This window comes from Panthera uncia (assembly GCF_023721935.1).
Source record: "Panthera uncia isolate 11264 chromosome C1 unlocalized genomic scaffold, Puncia_PCG_1.0 HiC_scaffold_3, whole genome shotgun sequence".
Taxonomy (NCBI): domain Eukaryota; kingdom Metazoa; phylum Chordata; class Mammalia; order Carnivora; family Felidae; genus Panthera; species Panthera uncia.
The window spans coordinates 29,923,787-29,951,160 of record NW_026057584.1 but is presented as its reverse complement, the minus strand read 5'-3'; the positions used below and the strand labels follow the sequence as shown (position 1 = coordinate 29,951,160).

The 27,374-nt window shown below is 39.0% G+C and overlaps 1 protein-coding gene across 4 annotated transcripts in view; it reads right to left on the bottom strand.

Moving 5' to 3' along the window:
* Window positions 1–27,374, bottom strand: part of INO80D (INO80 complex subunit D) — a 72,762-nt gene that overhangs the window by 43,578 nt on the left and 1,810 nt on the right. For 3 of the 4 annotated variants that reach the window (XM_049615077.1, XM_049615078.1, XM_049615079.1), the window contains exons 2-4: window positions 9,927–10,019; window positions 9,575–9,821; window positions 3,171–3,922 (exon numbers count right to left, since the gene is read on the bottom strand). In XM_049615077.1, the coding sequence (XP_049471034.1) occupies window positions 3,171–3,922; window positions 9,575–9,792 (970 nt within the window). In that variant the 5' untranslated portion in view covers window positions 9,793–9,821; window positions 9,927–10,019. The remainder of the gene's footprint in view (window positions 1–3,170; window positions 3,923–9,574; window positions 9,822–9,926; window positions 10,020–27,374) is intronic. The other variant, XM_049615080.1, reaches the window with a different exon arrangement.

Below are 27,374 nucleotides of genomic sequence, written 5' to 3'. Positions count from 1 at the left end.
CTCAAAAATAAACATTAAAAGAAAAAAAACTGCAAAACTTAAAAACCAACAGAAAAAAGAAAAAGAAGAAGAAAAGAAACTACCACTTGTGAAATTTTGGTGTAGAATCAAGAATATCCATAATTATTTTTTAAAAACCAGTAAAATATTCCTCCCTTTTCCAGCTACGAATGTGTAAGGCCGTATTTTTATCTACTAATCAAAACCACGTATTACGACAGATTGAACGCAGAAGTGGACGGGAGATTCTAGCTGTCTCCCAGCAAACCACACATTAAGATTTGCCCAACAATGTAAAATAATGCTGCTCTTATTATATTTCTGTTCTTGGGAAAACATATAGCTATTTTTCACAAAAAGAACATGTTAACATGTAGTGACTTTGCTGTCATCTTTAAATGCATTAGGATTTTTTAAATTTCTGAGTTTTAATTTCTAATTCAGTAAATATCAATAAATTTAACTCATATACACAAAGGCTTTAGAGTGTCCTCAATAATTTTTAAGAGTGAAAAGGGATTGATTCTAAAGCCAAAAAGCTTGAGAAACACTGATCTAAAGTACACAAATTAAAGCAAATTTTGGGGGCGCCTGGGTGGCTCAGTCGGTTAAGTGTCCAACTTCGGCTCAGGCCATGATCTCGCTGTTCCTGAGTTTGAGCCCCGCATTGGGCTCTGAATTGAGAGCTCAGAGCCTGAAGCCTGCTTTGGATTCTGTGTCTCTCACTCTCTGCCCCTCCCCTGCTTGTGCTCTGTCTCTCAAAAATAAATATTAAAAAAAATTTAATAAAAAAATCAATTTGTATCAAATTTGGAAAGGCAAAATAACAACTAATACCTCATACTATAAAGATGTAGAAAAACTATCATTGTCATATACTGCTGAAAGAGGTAATGTGACAAAATAATTCTGAAGAAAATATTTGACAACATGTATCAAAAAGCTTTCTATTTTAAGTTTTATTTATTTACTTTGAGAGAGAAAACAACATGAACAGGGGAGGGACAGAGACAGAAGGAGAGAAAGAATCCCAAGCAGGCTCTGTGGGGTCAGTGCAGAGGGTGATGCAGGGCTTGACCTCACGACCATGAGATCGTGACCTGAGCTGAAATCAAGAGTCAGATGCTTAACTGACTGAGCTACCCAGGTGCCCCTCACAAAACTTTTTAAAAACTGCAAAAGCTTAGAATCCCCAATTCTGCTTCTAGGAATCTATTTGAAGGAAAAATTAAAGATGTGACAGTAATAATTTTACTGTGAAACTATACAGCTACAACACTTTATAATGATACAAACTGCAAACAACCTAAATTAGAAAAAGGATTCAGCTGTGACAAATGACGTTTTATATGAAAAATTACTCCCTTGGTAGTCCAATATGAAAAAATTTTAAAACAGTTTACAAAACTGTATGTAGAGCAGGAACCCAATTTTACATAACTTAACTATACCAAGGCATTAACAAATCAGTATTAAAGTTTGGGTGTTCTAATTTATTATTTTTATCTACACCTTTTCTTTAAGTTTTATTAGTTGCTTTAATTACCAAAAGTCATACATGGTTTACTAACAGGTGAAACAATATAAAACTATACTGTAAGAAGAGTTACCTTTCCCGTCTCTGTAAAAACACATCCTGACCAGTTTTATCCCCCCTTGAGAGCCAGTGTCAGCAGCCTGGTAGTGTATATTCAGTTACACTTTGCCTATAATCACACCTAAGAGGCAAACATCTATCTATACATATGCTTGATCAATAGATACACTGGTGCCCCCTGTTGATTTTTTTTTAATGGGATAATACCCATACTTCTTGGTTCTTTTCTACTTAATATAACACAGGCACATCAAGTTAAAACATACAGATTTCATTCTTTTTAATAGCTATATAATACTTCATAAAGCATATATATACCATAATTACTCAAGGCCTACTATTGGTTATAAAGGTTGTTTCTGGATTTTTAATACTGCAAGCAACGTTGCAATAAACATCCTTGAACACATATCCTTACATTTTGATATATGTATTTTTTAATCCAAAGATAGAGTCCCAAAAGTGAGTTTGCTGGCTATATATACACACTCTTAATTAGTAAATACTACCACATTACTTATCAGCAATGTATAAGCCTCATCAACAACACTGGATATAGTTTTTGCCAATCTGATAGTAACTTACTGTTAACTTTAATTTGCATTTCCTCACCTGCTATGGGGATTGGGGTTTTCACTGGTTTACTGACCATTTAATTTACCTTTCTTCTTCCTCTATTCCCATCCTTTTCCTATTTTTCTATTCTATTGCTATCATATGCCATGCAAATAATTTTTCCTAAAGTTAGGATCACAGCTAACACCATATTTAAGAATAAATTCCAAATGAATTAAAAGTTTAAATAATCAGGGGTGCCTGGGTGGCTCAGTTAAGCTTTGGAATCTTGATTTCAGCTCAGGTCACGATCGAGGTTCACCTGCTTAGGATTCTCTCTCTCCCTCTCTCTAACCCTCCCCTGCTCGTGCACATGGGCTTTCTCTCTCAAAAGTAAATAAATAAACTTAAAAAAAAGTTTAAAGAATCAAAAACAAGCTATCAATAACAAAATATAAAGTATCTGTATAAACTTGGGATCAGAGAGATTTTCTTGAGCAAGAAAATTCAGAAGCAATAAAGACAGACATTTGACTACATTAAAGTTTTAGCTGTATTTTTTTTTCCACTTTTAAATTATCAACAGATAGATATTGCTTTGGGAATTTTTTTTAACAAGTTTTTCTTTTTTTTAACTGTCGGCAGATATTAACAATGCTATCGTTATTCCAAAGTCCTATGATAAGACATGTCGAAAACCTCATCAGACACAGGTGCTGAGCTGGCAGAGGCACAGAACTGCCAAACACAACCAACCGCCTTTTAATACCGCCGCTACGACCACTAACCAGAAGCTGTGATGGGATTCTACACTTCCCAACTGCGGCTTCCGCATCCTGTGCACCAGGGACGTTTCCTTTACCAAGGCCTGCCTAAACACGGCGCCCCGCAGCGGACCCCCGTCCTGGTGCCCTCCACCCCCATCGCACGCGGGGCGGCCGTGGGCACGCGGCCTCGCGGGAAAGGGCACATTTTGTTCCCGTCACGCGGGCACGATCTGGCACAAGAGAGAACTCACCTAGATGGGGGAACAGATCGGTGTCCAGCTGATGTTTCTGGGTGCACAGTCTCACCAGTCTCTGCAGTCGGCTGATGCAGGAGAAGTGTGGAGAGAAGGCTGTGGCTTTCATAAGGACCCGATCAGTGCTGGGCGGGTCCGCGGCGGGCGTCCTGCCGGAGGGCAGGAGGGGCAGCGGCCTCTTGTGAGACGACTGCCTTGCTTGTGCTATAGTGTGTGTGGTGGGGGCCACTCCCTGCAGTGGTAGGCTGGTGTTCGGAGGTGGAGGGGACTTGCAGACGAAACCCTGCGGTGGCGGCGGCGCCGGAGGTTTTAAAGAAGTGGGGGAGGGTGACGGGTGGGGGTGCTGCTGCGGGGGCTGCTGCTGTGAAGGTGCAGGAGGGGGACTAAAGTGCTCTTGTCGAACTTTTAAAATCTCGGTCTCTCTCTGGCGCTGCCGATTCTGGGCCAACTTGCTCTGCAACTTCTTTCTCACAGTTGCCCCTTTCTTTAGGTCATCATCTTCCTCGTTGAAAGCAAACGGGTCTTCCAACTCGGTTTCCAGGTAGTGGAGAGGGACCCTAGCCCCGGGCGGAGAGAGGGACATTCCATCCAGTCCATTGGGCATCTTCAAGGCCAGCGTGGGCACCGTCAGGCTGAAAGCCATGGTATCCATCTGGTGCCTGACCTTTACCTCATCTATAGGATCATTCTTTTTCTTCCTCTCTTTTTTCGGGATAAAGCCAAGTACCTGCAAGTGGCTGTTGCAGTACCTTTAAAAACACACACACAGAAGGGGGAAAGGTTTATGATATACAGAGTAAGAAAAGGAGAATATAGAACGACATGGTATAAATTGTGACTCCTGCCTAATATGTTATAAATTCATGACTGTCTTAACTCTTGGCATTGGTGGATTTAATGTAAACAACTGCCGCTACTCTCAAGCAATCCTCCAAGTCTGCCATTTTCCTGAAGCAAATATGTGAACTGTGTATGTGCAGCGGCTGCAGGACAGAAGCAAGTCATTCAAATAGTGAGTGGCCCCGGATAACCATCTGGCTATTGCTTCTGGCTCTGCTTTGTTATTTTATTTTGTATTCATAGCATACAAAGTAACGAGTCTAAAGGATCACTTAAAACTCTCCTATGCAGAAATATGTATGTATGTATATTTTCAAATATTTGTAGTCACAAAGATCTTATGACATAGCCCCTAATAATGGAGTGTCTACAGTGTATTCTACATACACACACACACACACACACACACACACACACACACACAAAGAGAGAAAGAAGAGAATACAGAAGAGAAGGAAAAAGTAAATTAAAACTAATTAGTGGGACTACAGATGAAAGGAGTTCCTCAACAGCGAGAGAGAGGAGTACATGTTTCTACCTGCAGTAAATACTAAAATAATGCCCTGTATACAGATGAGGAAGCTAAACCTGATGGAAATCAAATAACTTGCCCCAAACCCCACATCTGGAAAGTGTCAGAGTGGAGACCTGAACAGATTAGCAAAGCTCAGAAAGACTCTTAGGAGGTCTTCAACACGAGCTACTTTTGTAATGTAAATGGTATTTTAAAAATACTAAAAAAGGACAGAATCCTTCTACGTAATAAGAAAGTAGAATGCATGTTGCTCCAATAAACCACACTGAAAACCTATGGAGGCTTTTCGCCACTAGAAAAGCAGTGTTTTCCAAACTGGTATTGCTTAAGCAATTCAGAGTAGGTTAACAAGTATGCTTTAAAGAGTATTCCATGCTTAAATAAATTTGGAAAATACTGGCTTAAACAGAATTAGACAACAATTTTGTTGTTTGTTTCTGATGAACAACTTCTCACAGCATTTTGTATGATAATGTGCATTATGCTTCGAGGTGGAGATGTACCCATCTGACAGTGTTTCCCTAACTTATTCAAAAATGGCATCTGTTTTGACTGTAGCCCACCTGTGTTATCTCCATCGGACACAGTTTTGGGGGAAAAGGCACTAAAGTAAATAATTAACGTCAGTCCTCAAACTCATTGGGCTGCATCGAACAAATTTTAATTGTTTTTAACGTTTATTTATTTTTGAGAGAAAGAGTGCACGAGCGAAGGAGGGGCAGAGAGAGAGGTAGACAGGATCCAAAGCAGGCTACGCTATAGTGCAGGGTGTGATTTGGGGCTCGAACCCACGAACGGTGAGATCATGACCTGAGCCGAAGTCAGATGCTTAACTGACTGAGCCACCCAGGTGCCCATGAAACAAATTTTTAAGTAGTTATTAAAAATACAGATTCACCAAATAATCAGGAGACATGGTTTCGTTGGCTTTATACATAAATCTATCAGAGGCACTTCTCAATTTTAATAGGACTATTAAGAAAGCTTTCTGGGGGGCGCCTGGGTGGCTCAGTCAGTTAAGCGGCTGACTTCGGCTCAGGTCATGATCTCACGGTCCATGAGTTCGAGCCCCGCGTCGGGCTCTGTGCTGACAGCTCAGAGCCTGAAGCCTGTTTCAGATTCTGTGTCTCCCTCTCTCTGACCCTCCCCCGTTCATGCTCTGTCTCTCTCTGTCTCAAAAATAAATAAACGTGAAAAAAAATTTAAAAAAAAAAAGAAAGCTTTCTGGACAGTAAAGAGAATCTACACACCTAACAAGTTTGGGCTAGGTCTCACATATACCTTAACCAGAATAGATTCATAAAGCTGTGGCCAACAAGGAAAAAAGTTTCAAGGATAACCGCATTAACCAAGCTTCCCAATAAAGAATAAATGATTTCTGTTGTCGTTGTCAAGTCATTTTCAAATTAACAAAAGGGTTAGTGAGGAGAATAATATTTTTTTAATTTGGAAATCTAATTTTTCTGCTCATTACACACAGGCAGCCTGAACTGGTAACTGAGCCCACTATGCGCCACCTCACGTAACATGGCAGAGGCTGATCTGCCTGTACAGTCCTTCCTCGACCTCACCCTCAACTCCTGCTCCAGCCACTCTGTCAGCATCACCACAACAGAGTCTGAATTTGTAAAAATAGTTCCTCTTCTAAAAGGGAAAAATTTTCATAGCTAGAATTACAACAGTTTCCTTAGTTATGATCAGTGCTTAAAAGTGTACAAATATGAACAGGGAAGACACTGCTAAGGGGTTCTTTTGACAGGAGGAAAATGTAAAATTGGACTATGATGATAGTGGTACAACCCTGTAAATATCCTAAAAAATACTGAATTGAATACTTCAAGTGCATGAATTGTATGGGATGTGAATTATATCTTAACTAAGCTGTTTTAGAAAAGAGTAAACATCAGGGCACCTGGGTGGCTCAAGTCAGTTAAGCGTCCGACTTCGGCTCAGGTCATGATCTCGCGTTTCATGAGTTCAAGCCCCGCATCAGGCTCTGTGCTGACAGCGCAGAGCCTGGAGCCTGCTTCGGATTCTATGTCTCCCCCTCTCTCGGCCCCTCCCCTGCTTATGCTCTCTCAAAAAATGAATAAACGTTAAAAAAAATTTAAAAAAAAAGAAAGAAAAGAGTAAACATACAAGAAACAAAAAAATTTCTTAGCAAATATACACTACTAATATGTATAAAATTATAGCAAACAAATTTAAAATATTATATAAAATAACCAACTTAATATAACCACTTACCTCTGAGACACCAAGGTAACAGTGATAAGCCTTAGCTTCCCAACTTTAAGTGTATTAGGAAATTAACTTTACTTTTTAATTATACCAGTACTTCTACTGAACATAACATTATTCTACTTCAAAAAGGTAGAATCCCGTAAGTTAGCATTTATAATACATACCAGATAAGTTAGACACCAGATATTGAAAACCCTCCTTTAGCTGACTACCAGTCAGATAATTTTATCAACCAAGAGTCCTTGGGGGGGGGGGGGGGGAGGCCTCAGGAATTTGTTTTCTAAAATAATACATAAAACCACCTCAAATTCCTAAGTGTCCAAAGAAGAACTGCATTAACAATAATGAAAGCTTTGTTGGGGTGAGCACTGGGTGTCCTATGGAAGTGATGAATCACTGGGTTCTACTCCAGAAACCAATACCACACTGTATGTTAACTAACTTGAATTTAAAAAAATAAAAAACTAATGAAAGTTTATTTTCAAAAGAATCTCAATCTTTTCTACACTATATCATATCATAGAGTGTAGTTGTAACTATCAATATTTATATACATGTTTAGACCTTATATGAATTCAACCTGGATTTTTTTTTTTTTTAGTTTATTTATTTTGAAAGAGTGAGTGTGCATGAGCTGGAGAGAGGCAGAGAGGGAGACAGAGGATCAGAAGTGGGCTCTGGGCTGACAGGAGAGAGCCCAAGGCGGGGCTCAAACTCCCGAATGAGATCATGACCTCAGCCAAAGTCTGACACTTAACCGACTGAGCCACCCAGGCGCCCCTCAACCTGGATTTGAGGTAATAAGAAAAATATTACCTCCTGCTAGCTAATGTCTACTTTAATCTATTCCAAATGCTACAAATAATAAAAATATTGATCCCATTTGCATTGGTTTGAACCAATTTTGAAAAAATATATGCAGTTTAGTAAGTACTTAAGTTTTGCTTCTTTTGACATAGCAACACACAGAGTCCTTCCCCTTCTTGTTCTAAAAAGAGGAAATTACTTCAAATATCAAGGTGAAGACCTAGGATTGAGAGAATTAATATCTGGGAGAAATTCAGAGCTACTCTTGCTTTACTTCTTACTGCTAGCTAGTAGAAATTTCTTTACCTACTTGCTTCTGCTGAAATGAAGGGGAGGAAAAAAGCCACAGTGGACAACTGCAACTGTGATAAGCTGACAAAATTACAGGGGTGCCTATCTGGCTCAGTCAGAAGAGCATGTGACTCTTGATCTCGGGGTTGTGAGTTCAAGCCCCACATTAGATATGGAGATTACTTAAATAAATAAATAAACTAAAAAAAAAAAAAAAAGACAAAAATTATAGATGTGTTTATAGTGGAGCTTGAAGTAAATTAATCCAAGTTCATCAATTCTTCAAGTTAAAAAAGGGCAGGGGTAAGAAGAAATGGGCATGTTAAGTCTGCTAAAACCAACTGGACCCATATGGTTAGCCAGGAACAGTGGTCCCTTTCTCATCTGAGATTAAAATTTTATTCCTTGTCTCCCTGAGCAGCTGCTTCAAATTTTCAGGTATTGTAATGTGAAGCTTTAAGTGCTCATTAGAAATTCTCAGAGAGTATTCCCAAATCACCACATGGTGCTATACTCATTCTGGTGAGGGCTATATCAACACAAATTATCTATTTCATCCTGAAAGTGTAAAAATTGTTCACCATGACATATAAAATACATGGTTTCTTTTCAACCAATGTATGCAGGTGACAATTGCTTATGTATAGGAACAAGGATATATATATATATAAATGTATATATATGTGTGTGTGTGTATATATATGTATATACATGTGTGTATATATATGTACGTGTATATATATACGTGTGTGTGTGTATACACACACACACACACACACACACACACACACACACATACATATTTTAAAGATAGAAGTAAAAAGCTCACATTTTCTACCTAAAGATAACAAGTATTTGAAACTTTTGGGAAAATAATCGTGTTATCTCCCTGTGACATCCTGCAATGATCCACATGGTTTCTGGAGAAGTGAAGAAAGAGAAACATGAAAAAGAGGCTATAAGAGAAAAAAAAAGAGATTATGTGGGAAATAGTGTGCATTTTCCTAAGAATATGAATGATGAATAACCATCATAAGACTCATCTAAAAACACCTCCATGTTTAATTCAGCCAGGTAAAAATTCACAATCCTAGTGATACAGCCTACTCATACTAATGAAAATATCATTTCTCAATTATAGTAAACATATTTTATATGGAACTCTTTTAACCAAAAGAGGCAACATTATAAAACAATGCCAAACACTGCTTAGAAGTCTGATAGAAAATAAATCTAATTCAAGTAATCATTCTTTTCAATAATTTTCAAGAAGTACATACCCTTTGCTACCTTTCAAGCACAGATTTTAAAATTCTGAAATTATTATTGTTAATTACAACACCTAAGTAGTTCCTATAATTTCTGTTGTTTAAGCAGATTTCTATCAAAATCAGGACTTACTTTGTAGGGCTGCAAACCAAACACAAGCAACAACTGAGGGAAAAATTCTTTTAAAGTCTATTGCATCAATAAAAACACTCAAACATACTTTTCAAATAATTCCCCAAGTTTACTACCCCATTTTTTAAAACTGCCATCTCTCATCTTTAGAAGCATTCCAAGGTTTACTTAGATTACCCCTGGAACTCAATGTTTAAATTCACCACACTAAGAAAAAAACAGACAAGAAAAATTCCAAGCCTACGAATTAAATCAAAGATGGATTCCCACTATTAGCTCTTACCTACGATCCTCTGATTTGGGGATTGGGTTGGTGCAGCGTTGGCTGTTATATTTGGCCACATATTCACATTGCTTGAAGGGGGCAGTCTTGTCCTCCAGAACGTGTCTGATACAGAAAGCGTAGCCGTTGAGTCGCCGCTGCTTGCACAGTTTGGGGCTATATGAGCACAAGGGCTTATTGTCAACCTCAGAGAAGTGTATATGTTTCCCTTCATACATCACGTGACTCTATTCCTTGTGAACATCAGCTAAAAGACCACCACAAAAAAAGAAACCCAAATGATAAATCAGAGAGTATAAGGCAGATTTAAGTTGAGAATTTCACTGAGGGACTTCTGGCCCCACAGCCATACCTGATTTTAAATCTTCTGCACCATAGCAATGTTAAGAGAACCCCAAGGATACCACAGTTTGGAATGCTGCAGAATCAAGATGAAGCAGATTGTCTACAAAAATATCAAAAGGCCTAGTTAACAAATAGGAACATGAAAAGCTTGCTCACCTGGGAAGTGCAATTCTAGGATATCACCCTTCCTAATGGGATGGATTCTTCATTGTAATCCATCATCCCGACATTAAATTCAAATAATAAGAGACATGATAAAATACCAAGTTACCTTATCCCTCCAAATTGAACTAAATAACTTTTACTCTGGTTAAGTGTTGTAAGTACCTCAAAGTTACAAATGTCATAAACAGATGTCATAAGGTGGCAGGTCTTTTTTATTTCATTACTGGTGGCTGACTGCTACATCTGTTTTCAGAGCCCAGATCTTTTCACAATACCAGTAGAATGAACCTACAGACCTAAAACTTCCCTCAGAAATTCAACATTTTTTGATATGTTGGCAAAATATTTGGCAATTTGCAACAAATGTTCCTATGAAATATAAAAAAAAAGGAGGCAATTCCTATTTTAAAAGTCATTTTCCCTGTAATATTTCCCACATTTATCCCATCCAAACTATAAACTTCTTGAGCCCAAAGGCTCTTCACCCAATACACTGCTACCATTCAGTGCACTGCTATCCATAAATGCTGCTCCCAACTACACTAAATAATCTAAGAATCATGACTTCTAAGATTCTGGAGTTTTAGTAACAAAATGCAAGTTAGAAATCACATAATGCCCACTACCTCTCTACACACAAAATGTCCAACAGGAACATTTACATATTGTAACTCCATATAGTCTACAATGAAACTGAATCAACTGATTTGTCAAGTCAGGACTGTATGTGGGCTGATGTGGTCTAACACTTTCTCCAGAATCCAAAAGTCACCCAGATGGCTGATGAAATAGCTTGGATCCTAGCTACAGAAAAACTCAAGAAATACTCTCTTCTTTACAAAACTGAATAGGAAATTCCTTACACCAATAAATGACAAGATACATAAATACTTAAAGGACTCAGAAGACAGGTTTGCCAAAATCTGCTACTTTCGGTGTTACCTTGAACAAATAATAAAAGCTCAGTTTTCTCATATGCAAAATAGGGGTTAATAGTAGTAGCTATGTTACCATCACGTTGCTCTAAGGATCAAGTAGATAACAGAGCACACAACCCACCAAGTATCAAGCACTGAACAAATAGGAGTTATTAAAAAATGTCAATGCTGGGGCGCCTGTGTGGCTCAGTTGGTTAAGCTTCCAACTCCGGCTCAGGTCATGATCTCATAGGTTGTGAGTTCAAGCCTGCTTGGAATTCTCTCCCTCTCTCCCTGCCCCTCCCCCACTGGCTCTTTCTCTCAAAATAAACAAACTTAAAACAAAAAAAAATGTCAATGCTCTCCCAAGAAGACATCCAGATGGCCAACTGACACATGAAAAAATGTTCAGCATCACTCATCATCAGGGAACTACAAATCAAACCCACAATGAGATACCACCTTACACCTGTCAAAATGGCAACATTAACAACTCAGGCAACGACAGATGTTGGCAAGGATGCGGAGAAAGATCTCTTTTGCATTGTTGGTGGGGATGCCAGCTGGTGCAGCCACTCTGGAAAACAGTATGGGGGTTCCTCAAAAAACTAAAAATAGAACTACCTATGACCCAGCAGTTGCACTACTAGGCATTTATCCACGGGATACAGGTGTGCTGTTTCAAAGGGACACATGCACCCCCATGTTTATAGCAGCACTATCAACAATAGCCAAAGTATGGAAAGAGCCCAAATGGCCAACGATGGATGAATGAATAAAGAAGACGTGGTATATATATATACAATGGAGTATCACTCGGCAATCAAAAAGAATGAAATCTTGCCATTTGCAACTATGTGGATGGAACTGGAGGGTATTATGCTAAGTGAAATTAGTCAAAGACAAATATGACTTCACTCATATGAGGACTTTAAGAGACAAAACAGATGAACCTAAGGGAAGTGAAACAAAAATAAAAACGGAGGGGGACAAAACAGAAGAGACTCATAAATACGGAGAACAAACTGAGGGTTACTGGAGGGGTCATGGGAGGGGGATGGGCTAAATGGGGAAGGGGCACTAAGGAATCTACTCCTGAAATCATTGTTGCACTATATGCTAATCTGGATGTAAATTTTAAAAAATAAAAAATAAAATAAAATTTAAAAATGTCAATGCTTTGGGGAGCCTGGGTGGCTCAGTCAGTTGAGGGACCAACCCTTGCTTTCAGCTAAGGTCATGTGTCTCCTGGATTGTTTGCTGGAGCCCCCACGAAGGCCTCTGCACTGACAGTGGGGAGCCTGCTTAGGATTCTCTCTCACCCCGTCTCTCTACCCCTCCCCCACTCATGCTGGCTCTCTCTCAAAATAAATAAATAAACCTTAAAAAAATGTCAAGAGGTTCCTGGGTGGCTCAATCAGTTAAATGTCTGGCTCTTGGTTTCGGTTCAAGTCCTGATCTCACTCTTCGGGAGTTCGAGCCCCACGTGAAGCACTGCACTGACAGTGCAGAGCCTGCTTGAAATTCACTGTCCTTCCCCTGCTCTCTCTCAAAAATAAATAAAATTAAAACTTTAAAAAAAAATTTTTAAATAAGAACTTTCCCTTTTCACTTTATTAGGATACAAGGAAAAGTTGTATTAAAAAATTTAATTTAACTGTCCTAAAGGTCTAGATGTTCAGGGCAGGAAATATTTCAAAGCAAACTCATGCTGTTTCATTTTTACACTCTCTCTTTGGCTTGCTCATCCACCTGGTCAACATAAATATTTCATAAATTAGTTCAAGTAAACCTCTGTGAACTTCAGGGGGAAAATACACTGGATATAAGTGAAAAAAGTAATTTATAGAACTAATTTGATTGTCATTGTGAAAAAGCAGCCAATGTATCTAGCTGCATGAGAGTATTTTATAAATAATAGAAAGAAAGGGCACCTGGGTGGCTCAGTCGGTTGAGCGGCCAACTTCAGCTCAGGTCATGATCTCACAGCTTGTGAGTTCGAGCCCCGTGTTGGGCTCTGTGCTGACAGCTCAGAGCCTGGAGCCTGCTTCAGATTCTGTGTCTCCCTCTCTCTCTGCCCCTAACCCACTCACATTCTGTCTCTGTCTCTCTCAAAAATAAATAAACATTAAAAAAAATTTAATAAATAATAGAACAAGACTGAGGGCAGGGATGGAGGGATATGATGGACCACCTTCACTTTTAAGACATATTCTAGGTTAACAATCACATCTGTGTAGATTGATGATTTCCCCTTTCTTTCCAATTTTTATACATCTTTTTTTCTCTATTTGAATTGGCGAGAACTGCTGGAATGATGCTAATAATAATGGCAACAACTGTTACTCCCGTTAAATGAGAATTGCTTACCGTCAACAGTAGGAATAATGCAAACTTTTTATAAGACATATTTCCTATCATGTTAAGAAGTATCAAGTAATTCGTATTAAGAGTTGTTTAGGGGCACCTGGGTGGCTCAGTCGGTTGAGTGTCCGACTTGTGCTAAGGTCATGATGAGCCCTGCGTTGGGCTCTGTGCTGACAGCTCAGAGCCTGGACCCTGCTTCGGATTCTGTGTCTCCTCCTTCCTCTGCCCCTCCCCTGCTCATGCTCTGTCTCTCAAAATTAAACATTAAAAAACAAATAAAGAGTTGTTTCTTTTTTAAAATAAACTCAGAACTGATAGTTAATTTTACCAAATTCTTTTTCAGCTTCTCAAGAGAAAATCATTTTTCTCTTTTATACTTTTAAAAACACGACACTTAGTATTTCCCATTAGTGATGTATTTAGTATTTCCTGATTTCCTGATACTTCATCCTGGGATGAAGGCAACTTGGTCATCATGTATTATTCTTTTAATGCGTCACTAAATCACACTTGCTAATTTTTAGGATTTTTGTAATTTGAGACTGGTCTAGTGTTTAGTTTTTGTGTGCTTTTTCAGAATTTGGTATCAAAATAATATTTCAAAAAATAACTTAGAAAATCTCTTTTCCTATGTACTAGAACAAGTTAAAAAGCACTGCAGTTATGTTTCTTAGAAGGATGCCTGGGCCTCGTGCTTTTTTGCGTAGATCAGGTTTTCATACTTACCTGCACGCAATTTAGCAATAGGACCACTTACATTTAATTTCCTAAATATCCGTGATGCATTCTCTTACTCTGCGTCTGTTCATACACAGGTGACTCGTGCTTTCTCCCTTTGCTCATGATTAGGCTCAATGGGGGTTTATCTGTTTAAAACTGTTACCGACATCTTAAAAGAAAGGTTCAAATCTCTTAGATTTATTAATACCTCCAAGTATGTTTTCTAAATCCATCAATTTCTGCTTTTATATTTGCTAATACCTCCTTTCTGCTCTCTTTCCATTTTATTATTATTATTTTGTAACTTCTTGGGATGAATTCTTCTCCTCTATCATTCTTTTCTTTAGTAATTTACTTATATCTATGAATTTTCCGCTGAGTACGACTTTAGCCATATTCCGTAAGAACACACAGAATTCTGATGATTGGTATTACTAGTTGATTCGGATTTGATTTTTCAATTTTTCCTTTAGCTCAAGAGTTGTTTAATTGTCTCAGCTGGCAGAGTTTTATGCTTTCCTTTGCTTTAGTTCTATAAGAATAAGGAGAATATGGATATATCTCTGCTTTTTGGATTTGACTGATATTTTCTCTGGGCTGTAATAGGTATGCTTGAAAAAGTATTCATTGTTTCCATGGTGTGCTGTTTGCTATTCCGTATATCATGCTATTACCTTTTACTTTTAAGTTTTCTAAAGCACAGTTTTAGATCATGGGTCAGCAAACTGGCTTAAAGGACAAATTTGGCCCACTACCTGTTTTTGTAAATAGTTTTACTGGAACACTGTCCTGATCATTCATTTTACATGCTGTCTATGGCTGCCTTCACATCGTAATAGAGCTGAGTAGTTACAAAAGAGATCGTATGGTCATGACACTTAAAAAACTCACTAAATCAATCTCTAAAATATTACTTGCTGGTCCCTTTTCAGATGCATCTCTTAATGGATATAACTTTTTTGCCCCAATCTGTCATTTTCTTCTAATAAATGAGTATCTAATTTATAATTTTATATTTATTTACATGACAAATAGTTTGTCCTAATTTTATTTTTTTGTATTGCTTTTAGCTTTTAATTTTTTTTTAATTTTTTTTAACGTTTATTTATTTTTGAGACAGAGAGAGACAGATCATGAACGGGGGAGGGTCAGAGAGAGGGAGACACAGAATCTGAAACAGGCTCCAGGCTCTGAGCTGTCAGCACAGAGCCTGACGTGGGGCTCGAACTCACGGACCGCGAGATCACGCCCTGAGCCGAAGTCGGCCGCTCAACCGACTGAGCCACTGAGGCGCCCTAATTTTTTATTAAAAATTTCACTATATAGTCTGTTTTCCTGGAAGATTTATAGTCTGTGTCCTTTAGATAACATCTCTTCACTCCACACTAAGAAAAGAAATTGGTATATGATTGACCCTCTGAATAATGTGAGAGTTAGGTGCACCAACACCCTACATAGTCAAAAATCTATATATAACTTTTGACTTCCCAAAAACTTACCTACTAATAGCCTACTGTTGACTGGAAGTCTTACTAATAACATTAAACAGTTGATTAACACATATTTTGCATGTTATATGTATTATATACCGTACTCTTCTCTATTTTCATTTTGTAACTACCCAATCTCCAATTTTTCCCTTATATTTCTGTACTGCCATAGTTTATAACATTATAATATTTACACTTACATTTATTTAATGGTAATCACTAATCCTTTTAACTTAGTGTTCAATTCATCTATTAATTCAGTAGTTTATAATACAGTCACCTCCCTTCTCCAGCCTTGCCCTGCACCCTGCAGGGCTGACTTAGGAGAACTACACTGTGCTTTTTCTGTTTGGAAATATGTGTCAATTGATATTATGCTTACACGATAGCTTACCTGGACATAAAATTCCTGGGTCATATTTTTTTGGTCTAGTGACCTTGTGTATTTTTTTTTTTCCATTTTGACTTAATAATAAGTCTTTACATTTAAAGATTAGAAACCATTCTAGAATTTCAAGTCTTTTATTAGGGGAAACTCTTCCTTAATGTCTTGATAAGTTCTTTCTGCTTCAATGATTCTATTCTTCAGGGGTTATCAATTATTGGTATGTTAGATTTACCGTGCTCCGTATCTATCACTCCCTTTTACTTCTTCCATTTTGGATTGCTCAAATCTCTCAAGCTTACCTCCATTATTCCCAACAAGAATGTATCTGCTGCTTTGAAAGTGACCTTCATTTCTATAATAACTACGTATATATTTTTTCTTTTGTAACCTGTTCTATCAGCTCACTCTTACCTCTTCCCGTTGTCTTATCATTGATTTCTTGAGCTTTGTCTCCTCTTTAAACTTCTGCTTCAGAGAAGCCATCTCACCCCCAACTCCACACACCACCTGTCACCATAGGGAACTATGTTCCTAATTTTCACTTGCTGGGCTCTTTCTGGAAATGATTATCACCAACACTCTTCCCTTGAAGCTTGACTCAATGCTGAACTTGTCTCCCCAACTCAGAGGCCCAAAGGCCATAGATTTTCAGGGGATGATAATGCAGGCTTCATTTCTCTTCAGTGGACCAAGATCAGCAGCTGTAAAGATACGTGCTTCGAGTTTCTCCTCTACTCTAAACTTCTCGCAAAAACAGTATCACTGCAGTGGTAATTCAGCCCTCCCTCTGGCCATTCAGGGAGCCCAATGTACATACCAACTCTGCCATTCCACATATGCAGGTTATTGGTTTTGCTCCCAAGGTGTGTCAACTATTTGGGAGAAAGCTGCATCCTCACTTTCCCTGAGTTCACGCTCTCCCGGCATGCTCTTACCTTGACTCAATTTTCACTGCACTTACCAGCACTCATTCACTTATTCTGGTTATAAGGTTTTGTTAGTTACCAAAGAATGAGTTGCTTTTGTTTCTCATGCTCCTTGTTACTTCTAGTTGGTTTGAAGAGAACAAAGATGTCAGTACTCTTTATATTTTAAAATTCTGTATGGTAAAATATATCAAAATAAAACCAAAATCATAAAACAAATGTATTACCCAATTTTTTGTAAGAAATCCATTGCTTCTGTAATCAATTATTTTTTTATTTTAAAGAATCAATATGCTATTTAAAAAGTTAATAAACTTGGGGCGCCTGGGTGGCTCAGTCAGTTAAGTATCCAACCTTGGCTCAGGTCACGATCTCATGGTTTGGGAGTTCAAGCCCTGCATTGATTGGGTTCTGCACTCTCAGTGCAGAGCCTGCTTGGGATTTTCTTTCTCTCTCTCTCTTTCTCTCTCTCTGTCTCTCTCTCTCAAAATAAATAAACTGTATTTATTTAAAAATAAATGGTTAATAAAGTTGATTCAATTCATTTCACTATGTGAAATCCACATGACTCTAGCTTTAATGGCAAATATTTACTAATCACTTGTGAAAAGTTCATCATTTTCTCAGAAGCTGTGGAAAATAGTAAAAGACACAATTTTTAACTAATATAACACTGTGTTAACTAAATGGAATTAAGATAAAAACCTAAGGGGCGCCTGGGTGGCGCAGTCGGTTAAGCGTCCGACTTCAGCCAGGTCACGATCTCGCGGTCCGTGAGTTCGAGCCCCGCGTCAGGCTCTGGGCTGATGGCTCGGAGCCTGGAGCCTGTTTCCGATTCTGTGTCTCCCTCTCTCTCTGCCCCTCCCCCGTTCATGCTCTGTCTCTCTCTGTCCCAAAAATAAATAAAAAATGTTGAAAAAAAGAAAAACAAAAAAAAACAAAAAAAAAAAGATAAAAACCTAAATTTAGAAAAAAGACATAATTTTTGCCTTTAGATGATATCGCCTATGAGACAAGATGCATTCAAAAGGAAATGTACAATTGGAGGCCCTCATGACAGCTGAGCGGCCCAGGCTCCTCTAGTCTCATCAAATCTAAGAAGCTGCTCCCTCTGTCTAGAGCAGTGGACATCTTCCCTGTTCATGCTCCCATCCGGGGCCAGACCTAGTCCAATCCTTCAGAAGCCAGCTTAGTCATGGCCACCTACAGATTCCCAAAGGCTGGGTTAGGTACATGCTCCTCTGAGGTATTCCATGCATTTCCCTGTTTCAGTGATCATCACATTCCACTGTAACTGCCTATTCTGCTGTCTTCTCTCCTAAAAAATAAGTTCCCAGATGGACAAACCATTTTCTGTTCATCATTATATCCCAGGGCCTGGCACAGTGCCCAGAAGTTAACAGGTGCTCAATAAATAGGTGCCGCTTACATAAATAGCTTCTGTGACAGTAATTCTTAATTCCAGGTGGTCTACCTAAAACAGAGGTTACAATTCACCCAGGGATCATTAAATAATTTAAAATCACTAAACTGGCACTTCGGACAGTCTATACAGTAATTTCTAATAGCCACAGTCATATACCAAGAGAAAGTATAATTTAGAAACTTTAGGGGTGCCTGGGTGGCTCAGTTGGTTAAAAGTCCAACTTTTGCTCAGGTCATGATCTCACAGTCTATGAGTTCGAGCCCCACGTTGGGCTCTGTGCTGACAGCTTAGAGCCTGGAGCCTGCTTCAGATTCTGTCTCCCTCTCTCTCTGCCCCTCCCCCACTCGTGCTGGCTGTCTCTCTCTCTCTCTCAAAAATAAACCTTAAAAAAATTCAGAAACTTTAAAGTTTTTATGAAGTAACATCAAATAGACATCATATAAAGTGGCACCCAATGTCTATTCAGCAAATAATGTTTAAAAAATAAGTAAGAAAGGGGGCGCCTGGGTGGCTCAGTCGGTTAAGTGTCCAACTTCAGCTCAGGTCATGATGTCACAGCTCGTGGGTTTGAGCCCCGCATCGGGCTCTGTGCCTACAGCTCAGAGCCTGGAGCCTGCTTCCGAATCTGTGTCTCCCTCTTTCTCTGCCCTTCCCTTGCTTGCGCTCTCTCTCTCTCTCAAAAACAGATAAAACATTTAAAAAATAATAATAATAAATAAAGTAAGAAAAAAGTGACCTTGTAATTTTTCTGTAAGTCTAACACTATTCTGGGATACCTGGGTGGCTCAGTTGGTTGAGGGTAGGGCACTTGAGAGCGTCCAACACTAGATTTAGGCTCAGGTCGTGATACCACGGTCATGGGATCCAGCCCCACTTCTGGCTCCCCTGCAAAGGGCTCTGTGCTGAGCGTGAGGCCTGCTTGAGATTCTCTCTCTCCTTCTGCCCCTCCCCCATGCACTTGCATGCTCTGTCTCTAAAATAAAAAGAAACAAAAACCAAAAAAACCCAAAAAACATTTTAAAATAATAAAAGTAAGAATGCCTTCAATTCTGCCAATTCAACCTTTTTTTTTTCTTTTCTTTTCTTTTTTTTTTTTTTTTTTTTTTTTGAGAGTAAGAGAACTTGCCCACGAGCAGGGGAGGGGCAGCATGGTGGTGAGCACCCTAAGCAGGCTCCACACTAGGCCCAGAGCCCCACAAGGGCTCCATCTCACTACCAGGAGAGAACTCGAGGCAAAATCAAGAGGCCAACACTTAACCAACGGAGCCACCCATGCACCCCATATTCAGATTCTTTCTAACTCAAAGAATTCACTGTCTACCCACCTGCCCTCTTCAGTATTTGCCACAAGGTGCCAAGGCTCTTGCCAAGGACCTCTAAGACATTACAGAAAGGTGTTTAATTTCAACATCTTAGAAACAACTTCTACTTAACCTTAATTTTTTTCTATCTACCTGTGACCAATTTCTCTTCCCATTTCTTTGATTTGTAATATTTTAAAGTTCCACTAAAAACCAACTCTATATCATTCTATGTTTTGAACAATCAACACTTCACCAATTTCAAATCCCTCTTTTAAATGCTCAATTTAATCTTCATACTTAATATTTCCAATTCCCTAATGTCTTCAGACTCACTTTATATACCATAAAAGGAAAGAATGTTGGAGGAGAATGGCCCTGTGCTTTGAAATCTAGCTTCCTTCTGAATGAATTACTATTTAATATCAAAATCACTTTGTCTATAAACTGGACACAACTCTTCATCTGGTCTTCTCTACATTAATGGGTTTTTAATTAAAGAAGAAATCATAACAAAAGCACTAAAGTAGATCTCAGAAAAAAAAGAAACCTATTTTTTTTTCATTTTTGACATGTAGCCTCCTCCAACTGACGTTATTTACCCCTAACTCCAAAGGTGAAGTCCACATAGCCTTCACTCCTTAACATTTGTTGTAAGACATAAAGAGAGGAAACGTATAAAGTCCACATGGTCTTAACCAAATTATTACTGTCTAATCCATGAAGAAGAAAAACTATACCTAAACTCTATTTTTTAACACATGATCAGTATCACTTGAAAAAGATAAAAAAATCCCAACCACACTCAATTTATTGACAGCGATAGTAGATATTATCTTCTGCTGTGAAAATAACTTGTTTGGACTGTAAGTGGATCTGTGCTCCCTTAAAGAACACAATGCAAGTAACTGAACACTAGAGAGCAGAATATATGCCGTTATTTATTACTAAAAGGCAAATGTAATCACTACTGAGAATAGTCTCACAGAATTAGTATTTCCACAGCAAACAGCAAACATATCCACATACTGGAATTCAAGAGTGGGAAATAATGGTTAGGTATAAAATCTTAGAACAAACAAACAAACAAACAAACAACCTTCCTCGATATTATATTATAATGCTGAGTTTAACTGGAAAAGAAAACACTTCCTTTCCATAGTTTCTTCTTTCAAATACAGTGGAAGAAGATATTAAGCAGGGAGAAAAGACAAGCCTTTAACAAAGCAACCTATGGCCCTTTCAGTCTTCCCACAGCAACACATAAACCAATCTGACCAAAATATGAACATTATTCTCTTTGGGACTGCCACTGTACCACATCCATGCGGAAACTCTGCATGTCATTACTGTTCTTTTGAGTCTCATGTTTCAGAAGCATGTTCATTTCACTGCCACAGCAGATTCCCTTAATTGCTCTCTGTAATTGTATAGTTTAGCCCCTTTTAGGAGCCTAAACTTACGACATACCTTACAATTTTTTCAAATCGAGCACTTTAATTCCCACAATGTTAGCTTTCTTAACGTATTTAATACAATGAAAAAAAAAATTTACTTATCCCTGAGTCCTATACTTTCAAGGCTCAAAAAACTTTTCTCCCCATGCTATGCTTTTTAAAATTATTTTTGTTATGATGGGGTTTTTTTGAGAGAGAGAGAGCGCAAGCACATGTGCATGAGTGGGTGAGAGGGGCAGAGGGAGAGAGAAAATCTTAAGCAGGCTCCACACCCAGCAAGGAGCCTGAGGAGGGGCCTGAACTGATCCCATGACCCTGGGGTCAGGACCTGGGCCAAAATCAAGAGTCAGACACTCAACCAACCGAGTCACCTAAATGCCCCTTAAGCTTTCTTTGAAGTTTGTTTTTTTTTTAAATCTTTTAATGTTTATTCACTTTTGAGAGAGAGAGTGAGTGGGGGAGGGGCAGAGAGAGAGGGAAACACAGGATCCGAAGCAGGCTCCAGGCTCTGAGCTGTCAGCACAGAGCCTGAAGTGGGGCTCGAACTCACAAGCTATGAGATCATGACTCACAAGCTATGAGAACTCACAAGCTATGAGATCGGACGCCCAACCGACTGAGCCACCCAGGCACCCCTGAAGTAAGTTTTCATTCAACTTCATGGAGCACAAAAAGGTAGTGAGATACTAAACAGATAAGTATACTGATTAAAAAAAAAAGAAGAAGAAAAAACTAACATCGCACACAGCAATGTGAAACGCGGTAAAATTAAGACTCGGAAATGAAAATCTCCCCGCTGATGTGATCTGAAGAGAAAGATCAGTGAGAAAAATTGCCTATCACCCCAAAACACAAACGATATTCAGCATAAAGTTCAAACTAAAATACTTGAAAATAAACCAAATAAATGCTTATTGAACATCTATTATGTGCCAAATACTTTGCTGTACAAATGAGTCTGCATTATGAATTTAAATTAACATGGCCCTTAAGCTAGTTGAATTCCTTGGCTGATTTATTAGAAAGGGAAGGACAGTTCTGTGGCAGGTGTCAGTACCCTCGGCTCTAGCGCATGTCAGAGATGGTGCTCCAACCTGGTTCTGCTAAGTACTAGGTGTGTGACCTTGGGCAAGTTATTAGGTTCCAGTTTTCTCCTATGTAAAAGAGAGGACTATAATAGTATGCACCTCACTGAGTCCTTCAGGAGAATTAAATTAGGTATTTCATGAACCGTACTTAGCATGGTACCCAGCACATAGTAATCACTTAATCTTAACTACTATTAGAAGCAGTAAGAAGTAGTTTATTGGTATTATCATTTTAATCTAGAATCTGCAGGGCTAAAATGCACTCTCCAGCTGCTAGTGGTTTTCTGAATGGTACAGTGTAATTCTCCATTAAGTCAGGGCCTCCCACCTTCTTGGAGCTAGAGTAACAGAATCCACTAAGAATAAACCATATAATCTACATTAAAAATCCAGCGTTAAAAATATTTTCTATGTTCTATAGAGTCACTATATCCTGATATTCTCGTGATGCGAAACATCAACTCAATGAGCAGTGCTTGATTTGGCTGCAGCATTGATGAGTTCCACTTAATAAACCTTTACAACAAAGGCTTCTGAGTCCCTATGCAAGCCACGGCCCTATGCATGTCACACTCCATTGTGACAGAAACCCTATATTGCAGGACCAGAAGAAAAACTAAGTTATAGCTATAGTCCTCAAAGTTCTTTTGTTCTAAGAACCTGAAACTAATGGCCTCTTTGTTGCTAAATTCCACATACACTTTTCCATCCCTATCTTACTTAACCTCTGCAGTGTTTCACACTGTTGACCACTTTCTCTTTCTTGCAAAGCTCTCCTTTCTGGCAGCTCCGTGGATTCCTTTCTCTTGCTCCCACACTTAACTGTCAATGTTCCCCAAGACTTTCTTATTCTTATTTTGTAGGGATGGATGCAAGGTGAAACGCCTAAATGGGCCACAAGGGTGGGACGGGGACAGACTTTGCTCCTCTAAAGGTGGCTGACTCAAACCAGTTCTAGCAAGTTGTTGTGATATTAAAAAAAAGAAGAAGAAAAGAGATAAATGCAGACCCAAGGTTTCTAAATCTTAGCATTTTCAAAAGGCAAGAATCCAGATTTCCCATTAAGTTGTTAAAATAGAGATGCGTGACCTCAAGCAAGTCACTTTATAAATCGGTTTCCTCATCTATGAAATGGCAGTGATAAAGTCACAAATTTTACATAAAGTGAATAAAACAAAACATTTCTACAGCCCCTCGTTTTATCTTCCACTCTACATCTACCCCAAGACTACAGGTTATGATCCCAAGTTTAGTTTCAAAACACATGTACGAATCGTAAACACCTAAATGCATTCTTCTGGAGAAGAATCCAGAGTCCATCAGATTCCCCCCAAAAGACTTCAGAACCAGACTAAGCCAAATGTTTCTGCTTCTACAGCTTTAGCTGTCATCTCCATGACACGATCCCCAAATCGACATCTGGCCAACCTATGCAGACCACTTTACCTCTGTGACCAGCCTGTCCACTGACTTGTCTCCATCTCCACTGTCATTCCCAACGCCTCAGTTCAAACCTTCCATCTCTTCTTAGCAGCTTCCTCTCTGGTCTATTCCAGTCTTGCTCTCCTTCACTCCAATCTTTGTACAACTCAGATCCTCTGAAACGCAATAATTTCTTTGGCCAAAGCCCTTCAGGGTCTGCTCACAAATGTAAAAGCAATCTAAACTCTGGAGCCCATCACTTAAACTCCCAAGGACCGGACCAGGCTGACCTCTCCCCCTCCCACTATTTATTCCTATTCCTACAACTCCTACAATTTGCAACACAGAATACTCTTTTGTCCTCAGGCATTTATTCCTACAAGCAGGTCCCACCTCTCCGAATGCCTTTCTAACTCCTCCCATTCGCTTAGGGCAGAAACCCTAAAAGTCTAGAAACCCTGGAAAGTCCTTCTTTTCTTTGAGGCTTACCCCTAGGCCAGAATAAATAGGTTCTCTTCCTCCAGGCTAATCTATCCCTTATCATTTAATGTTGTAAATGTCAGCCTTTCCCCTCACCCCCCCACCCCTAGACTAAAAACTCCTCAAGGGCAGAGAATGTGTCGCAGTATTACAAGGCCACAGTGACCAAGAGGAAACTAGGTAAATGAATGAAACAGCACTGGTTCTGGCAACTTCCACCATCACCCCAGGTAAACATCCCACCCTCCTAAGGTGAGCCCACCAAAGTCACAGACTTCCTCAAAGTTCTGCAGCACACACACACACACACACAAGCAGGCAGATAACTACAAGGCTTTCAAGGGAGCAGCTGGAAGTAAAGTAAACCCGCTTTCGATGCCCACTGGAGTACTTACCAGTCCTTTACATCTGCCAACTCACAGAATCCAACGGCTAGACCACCATCAAGCTGCTGAAACTTCTATGAAAATCCTGCTAACTTTTCAGTGGCACAAAAAGGTATTTGCCCCATGAAGGCAATTATAATATTCTATCTGTACTCAAATACAGTATCAGTATTAAATTCTTAGTATTAGTAATACATACGGAGCCAAGAGCTTCTTGACATTGAAAACACATCCATAATACGAAGAATCTTTAGAGGAAAACATTATATAAAAGTCACGCACCATTTTAAAAACTATGCGCAACTCCTCATTTAACTGTCACGGCAACCCTATGATAAAGGTATTATTATCACCCCTTTTCACAGATGAAGAAACCGAGACTTAATGAAATTAAGTCAATTGGTCCAAGTCACGTGAGACTCCAGGCCGGTCTGAGGTCAGAACCCAAACACTTAACCAACACGAAACTACACAACACTTAAATGCAAGATCCTAAGATTGAGCTGCGTGCACATCCAATCACACAAGGAGAGAAAACACAACCAAAAATGTTAACAGTGGTTATACCTCTGAGTGTGATAGACAGGGCCGAGTGGGGTGAATATGAGCTAGAATAACTTGTAGTCAGAAAAAAGCAAACAAATAGAAGAAATGGTATTTAGATGGTTTAAAAAAAAAAAAAAGGTTAAGGTGGGTTAGGAGAATAGTTAATGAGCACCTACCAAGAGCCAAGCACATAGGCCATCTCATCTAATCCTTACGCCAAAAAATGTTCTATTTCCGTTTTACAGATAAAGAAACTAAACATTAAGTAACGCTCCCAGTGGAAGAGCTGGGATCAGAACCCAAAGCCCAGTCGAAATGTGCCTGACTGCAGGATACCACACTACAACTAAAATTTAACCGAAAAGCTGTTCAAAAACAAATCACATTCTGGGAAAGAATCAGAACCAAGTAGCCTGGCGTAATAAGTGCAAGGTGAAAAAGAACAGAGGCCTAAGGTTTTAACTTGAAGCTTTAGTCACTAGTTATCTCTGAAAGTGTCTCAAAGAGCCAGAAGCATTGTCTAAAACTAGCCATCACAGGGAGGACTCTGGGACAGACCCGTACCTGATGGAGTGGGAAGGAGATTCCATTGCTGTTTGTTTTGCAAAGCAGAGTCGTATTAGCATAAGTTAAATGGACTTAAATGTGACTCCATTGTCAAAGCAGCAGAGTATCTGCTTTGGGGACAATTTGCTGCTTCCAGCCCAGACTCACCCATTCATCTATTGTTTACAAGTTCCCAGGTGTGTGGGGGGAGAAATGAGGTGTTACAAGTCTGAGACTATTGCTAACTGTATTCAGATATAAATGACCTCTCATTACCCAGAACTACTGTTCCAAACCTGGACAGTGAGAGCGGCTAACCCTTAGGGAACATCTCTGGTAAGAATGAATGGATCAGCACTTTTTTTGACAGGACATGTTTGAATGCTCTGACTTTGAAATTTTAAAATCCATATAAACTACAATCTCATTTCTCTAAAATAGCAGTAATATGATTTACTGAGGAAAATATCTGGGGTGGGGGCCTACACAAATTTCCTTATATAATCTTTCAGAAGAAATAAGATGTGATTATTTCACTTACAAGTTACAATAAACACCTACTTTTGAAACTAAATATTTAATAGTGAAACATATATTAATTACCTTAGCAATCTAAAATTAACTCAATATTTGCCCTGAAACTCTTATTAGTTTCAAATAAAATACAACTTTTAAAAGTGTCAAATCTTCCACTCCTTCAAGAATAAAGTAGCCCATGACACAATTAGATTAAGAAATTTCTGTAGGTTTAGGACAGGGTGGGAAAAAGCAGAAAACTCTGGGATTTGTATATACAGTTTTTGAAAGCTTGGGAAAGTGAAGTCTATAATATACCTTAAAGCTAGCAAATTATGGGGCAAAGATTTTTTTTTTAATCCTAAAATGTTCTAGGAAAAGAGACTCACTGAACGATTTCTTCCATCCAACATGCTCTAAAAATAAGGGCAAGCTATAATAGAAGTAACAATTCTGAGTACACAAGTACATGCAAACGTCCAAGTCAATAAGCAATTTCAATTAATCGATAAAGTTGAGCCACCATTAAACGTAATTTGCATTTTTGTATGAAATCCATGCCTCAAATATCAAGCTTTCCTTAAGTAAAATGCTAAATGGCTGGATATCTATCATTGTGGAGAAACAGGAGTTTTATTTTAGGCAGACAAAAGGAAAAGAAAGACACAGAAGAATCATAGGAGGAGTCTCACTTCCACGCCCAACAGGAGTCAGACCAAGTCATGGGTGATCCATAGCTCTGCTCAAGTGCCAGCTTCTCACTAGGTAACAGTGCTGGGGGGGGGGGGGGGTCTGTGTGGTCAGAATGTGGAACACCTCTGCCCATGAACGACAGCCTGATACCGGGCAGGACACACACACAGACACACAACATAATGGCCTGGGTCCGCTAAAAAAAGAAGGGGGAAAAAAAAAAACAAAAAACGAAAGAGGAAAAATAACTTGCAAACTTTTGCCCACACCAGGGGCTGGTAGTGGGGGCAGGGAACATTTAACATTTCCACTTCCATACTAGACGACAACCAGAAGGTGGTTAAGTGTAGCCACAGGAAACATCCCATCCCTGAAAACCAGGAAATCGAGATCTGGAAATTTAAGTTTTTTTACTTTTTGTTTGTTTGTTTGTTTTTGCAACTTGCAAAGCTCGTGGCACCAAAATAAAACTAAAATTGAACCCGTTTAAACATAGGGGGGAAAAAAAATACCAAAACCACACTGTGTCAGCTACGTTCAGTTCCCTGAGGGCTCTTCCACAGACCCTTCTGAGTTGTGGCAATAACAAGTTTCCTTAAAAATCCCCATTTTTCGATGTCT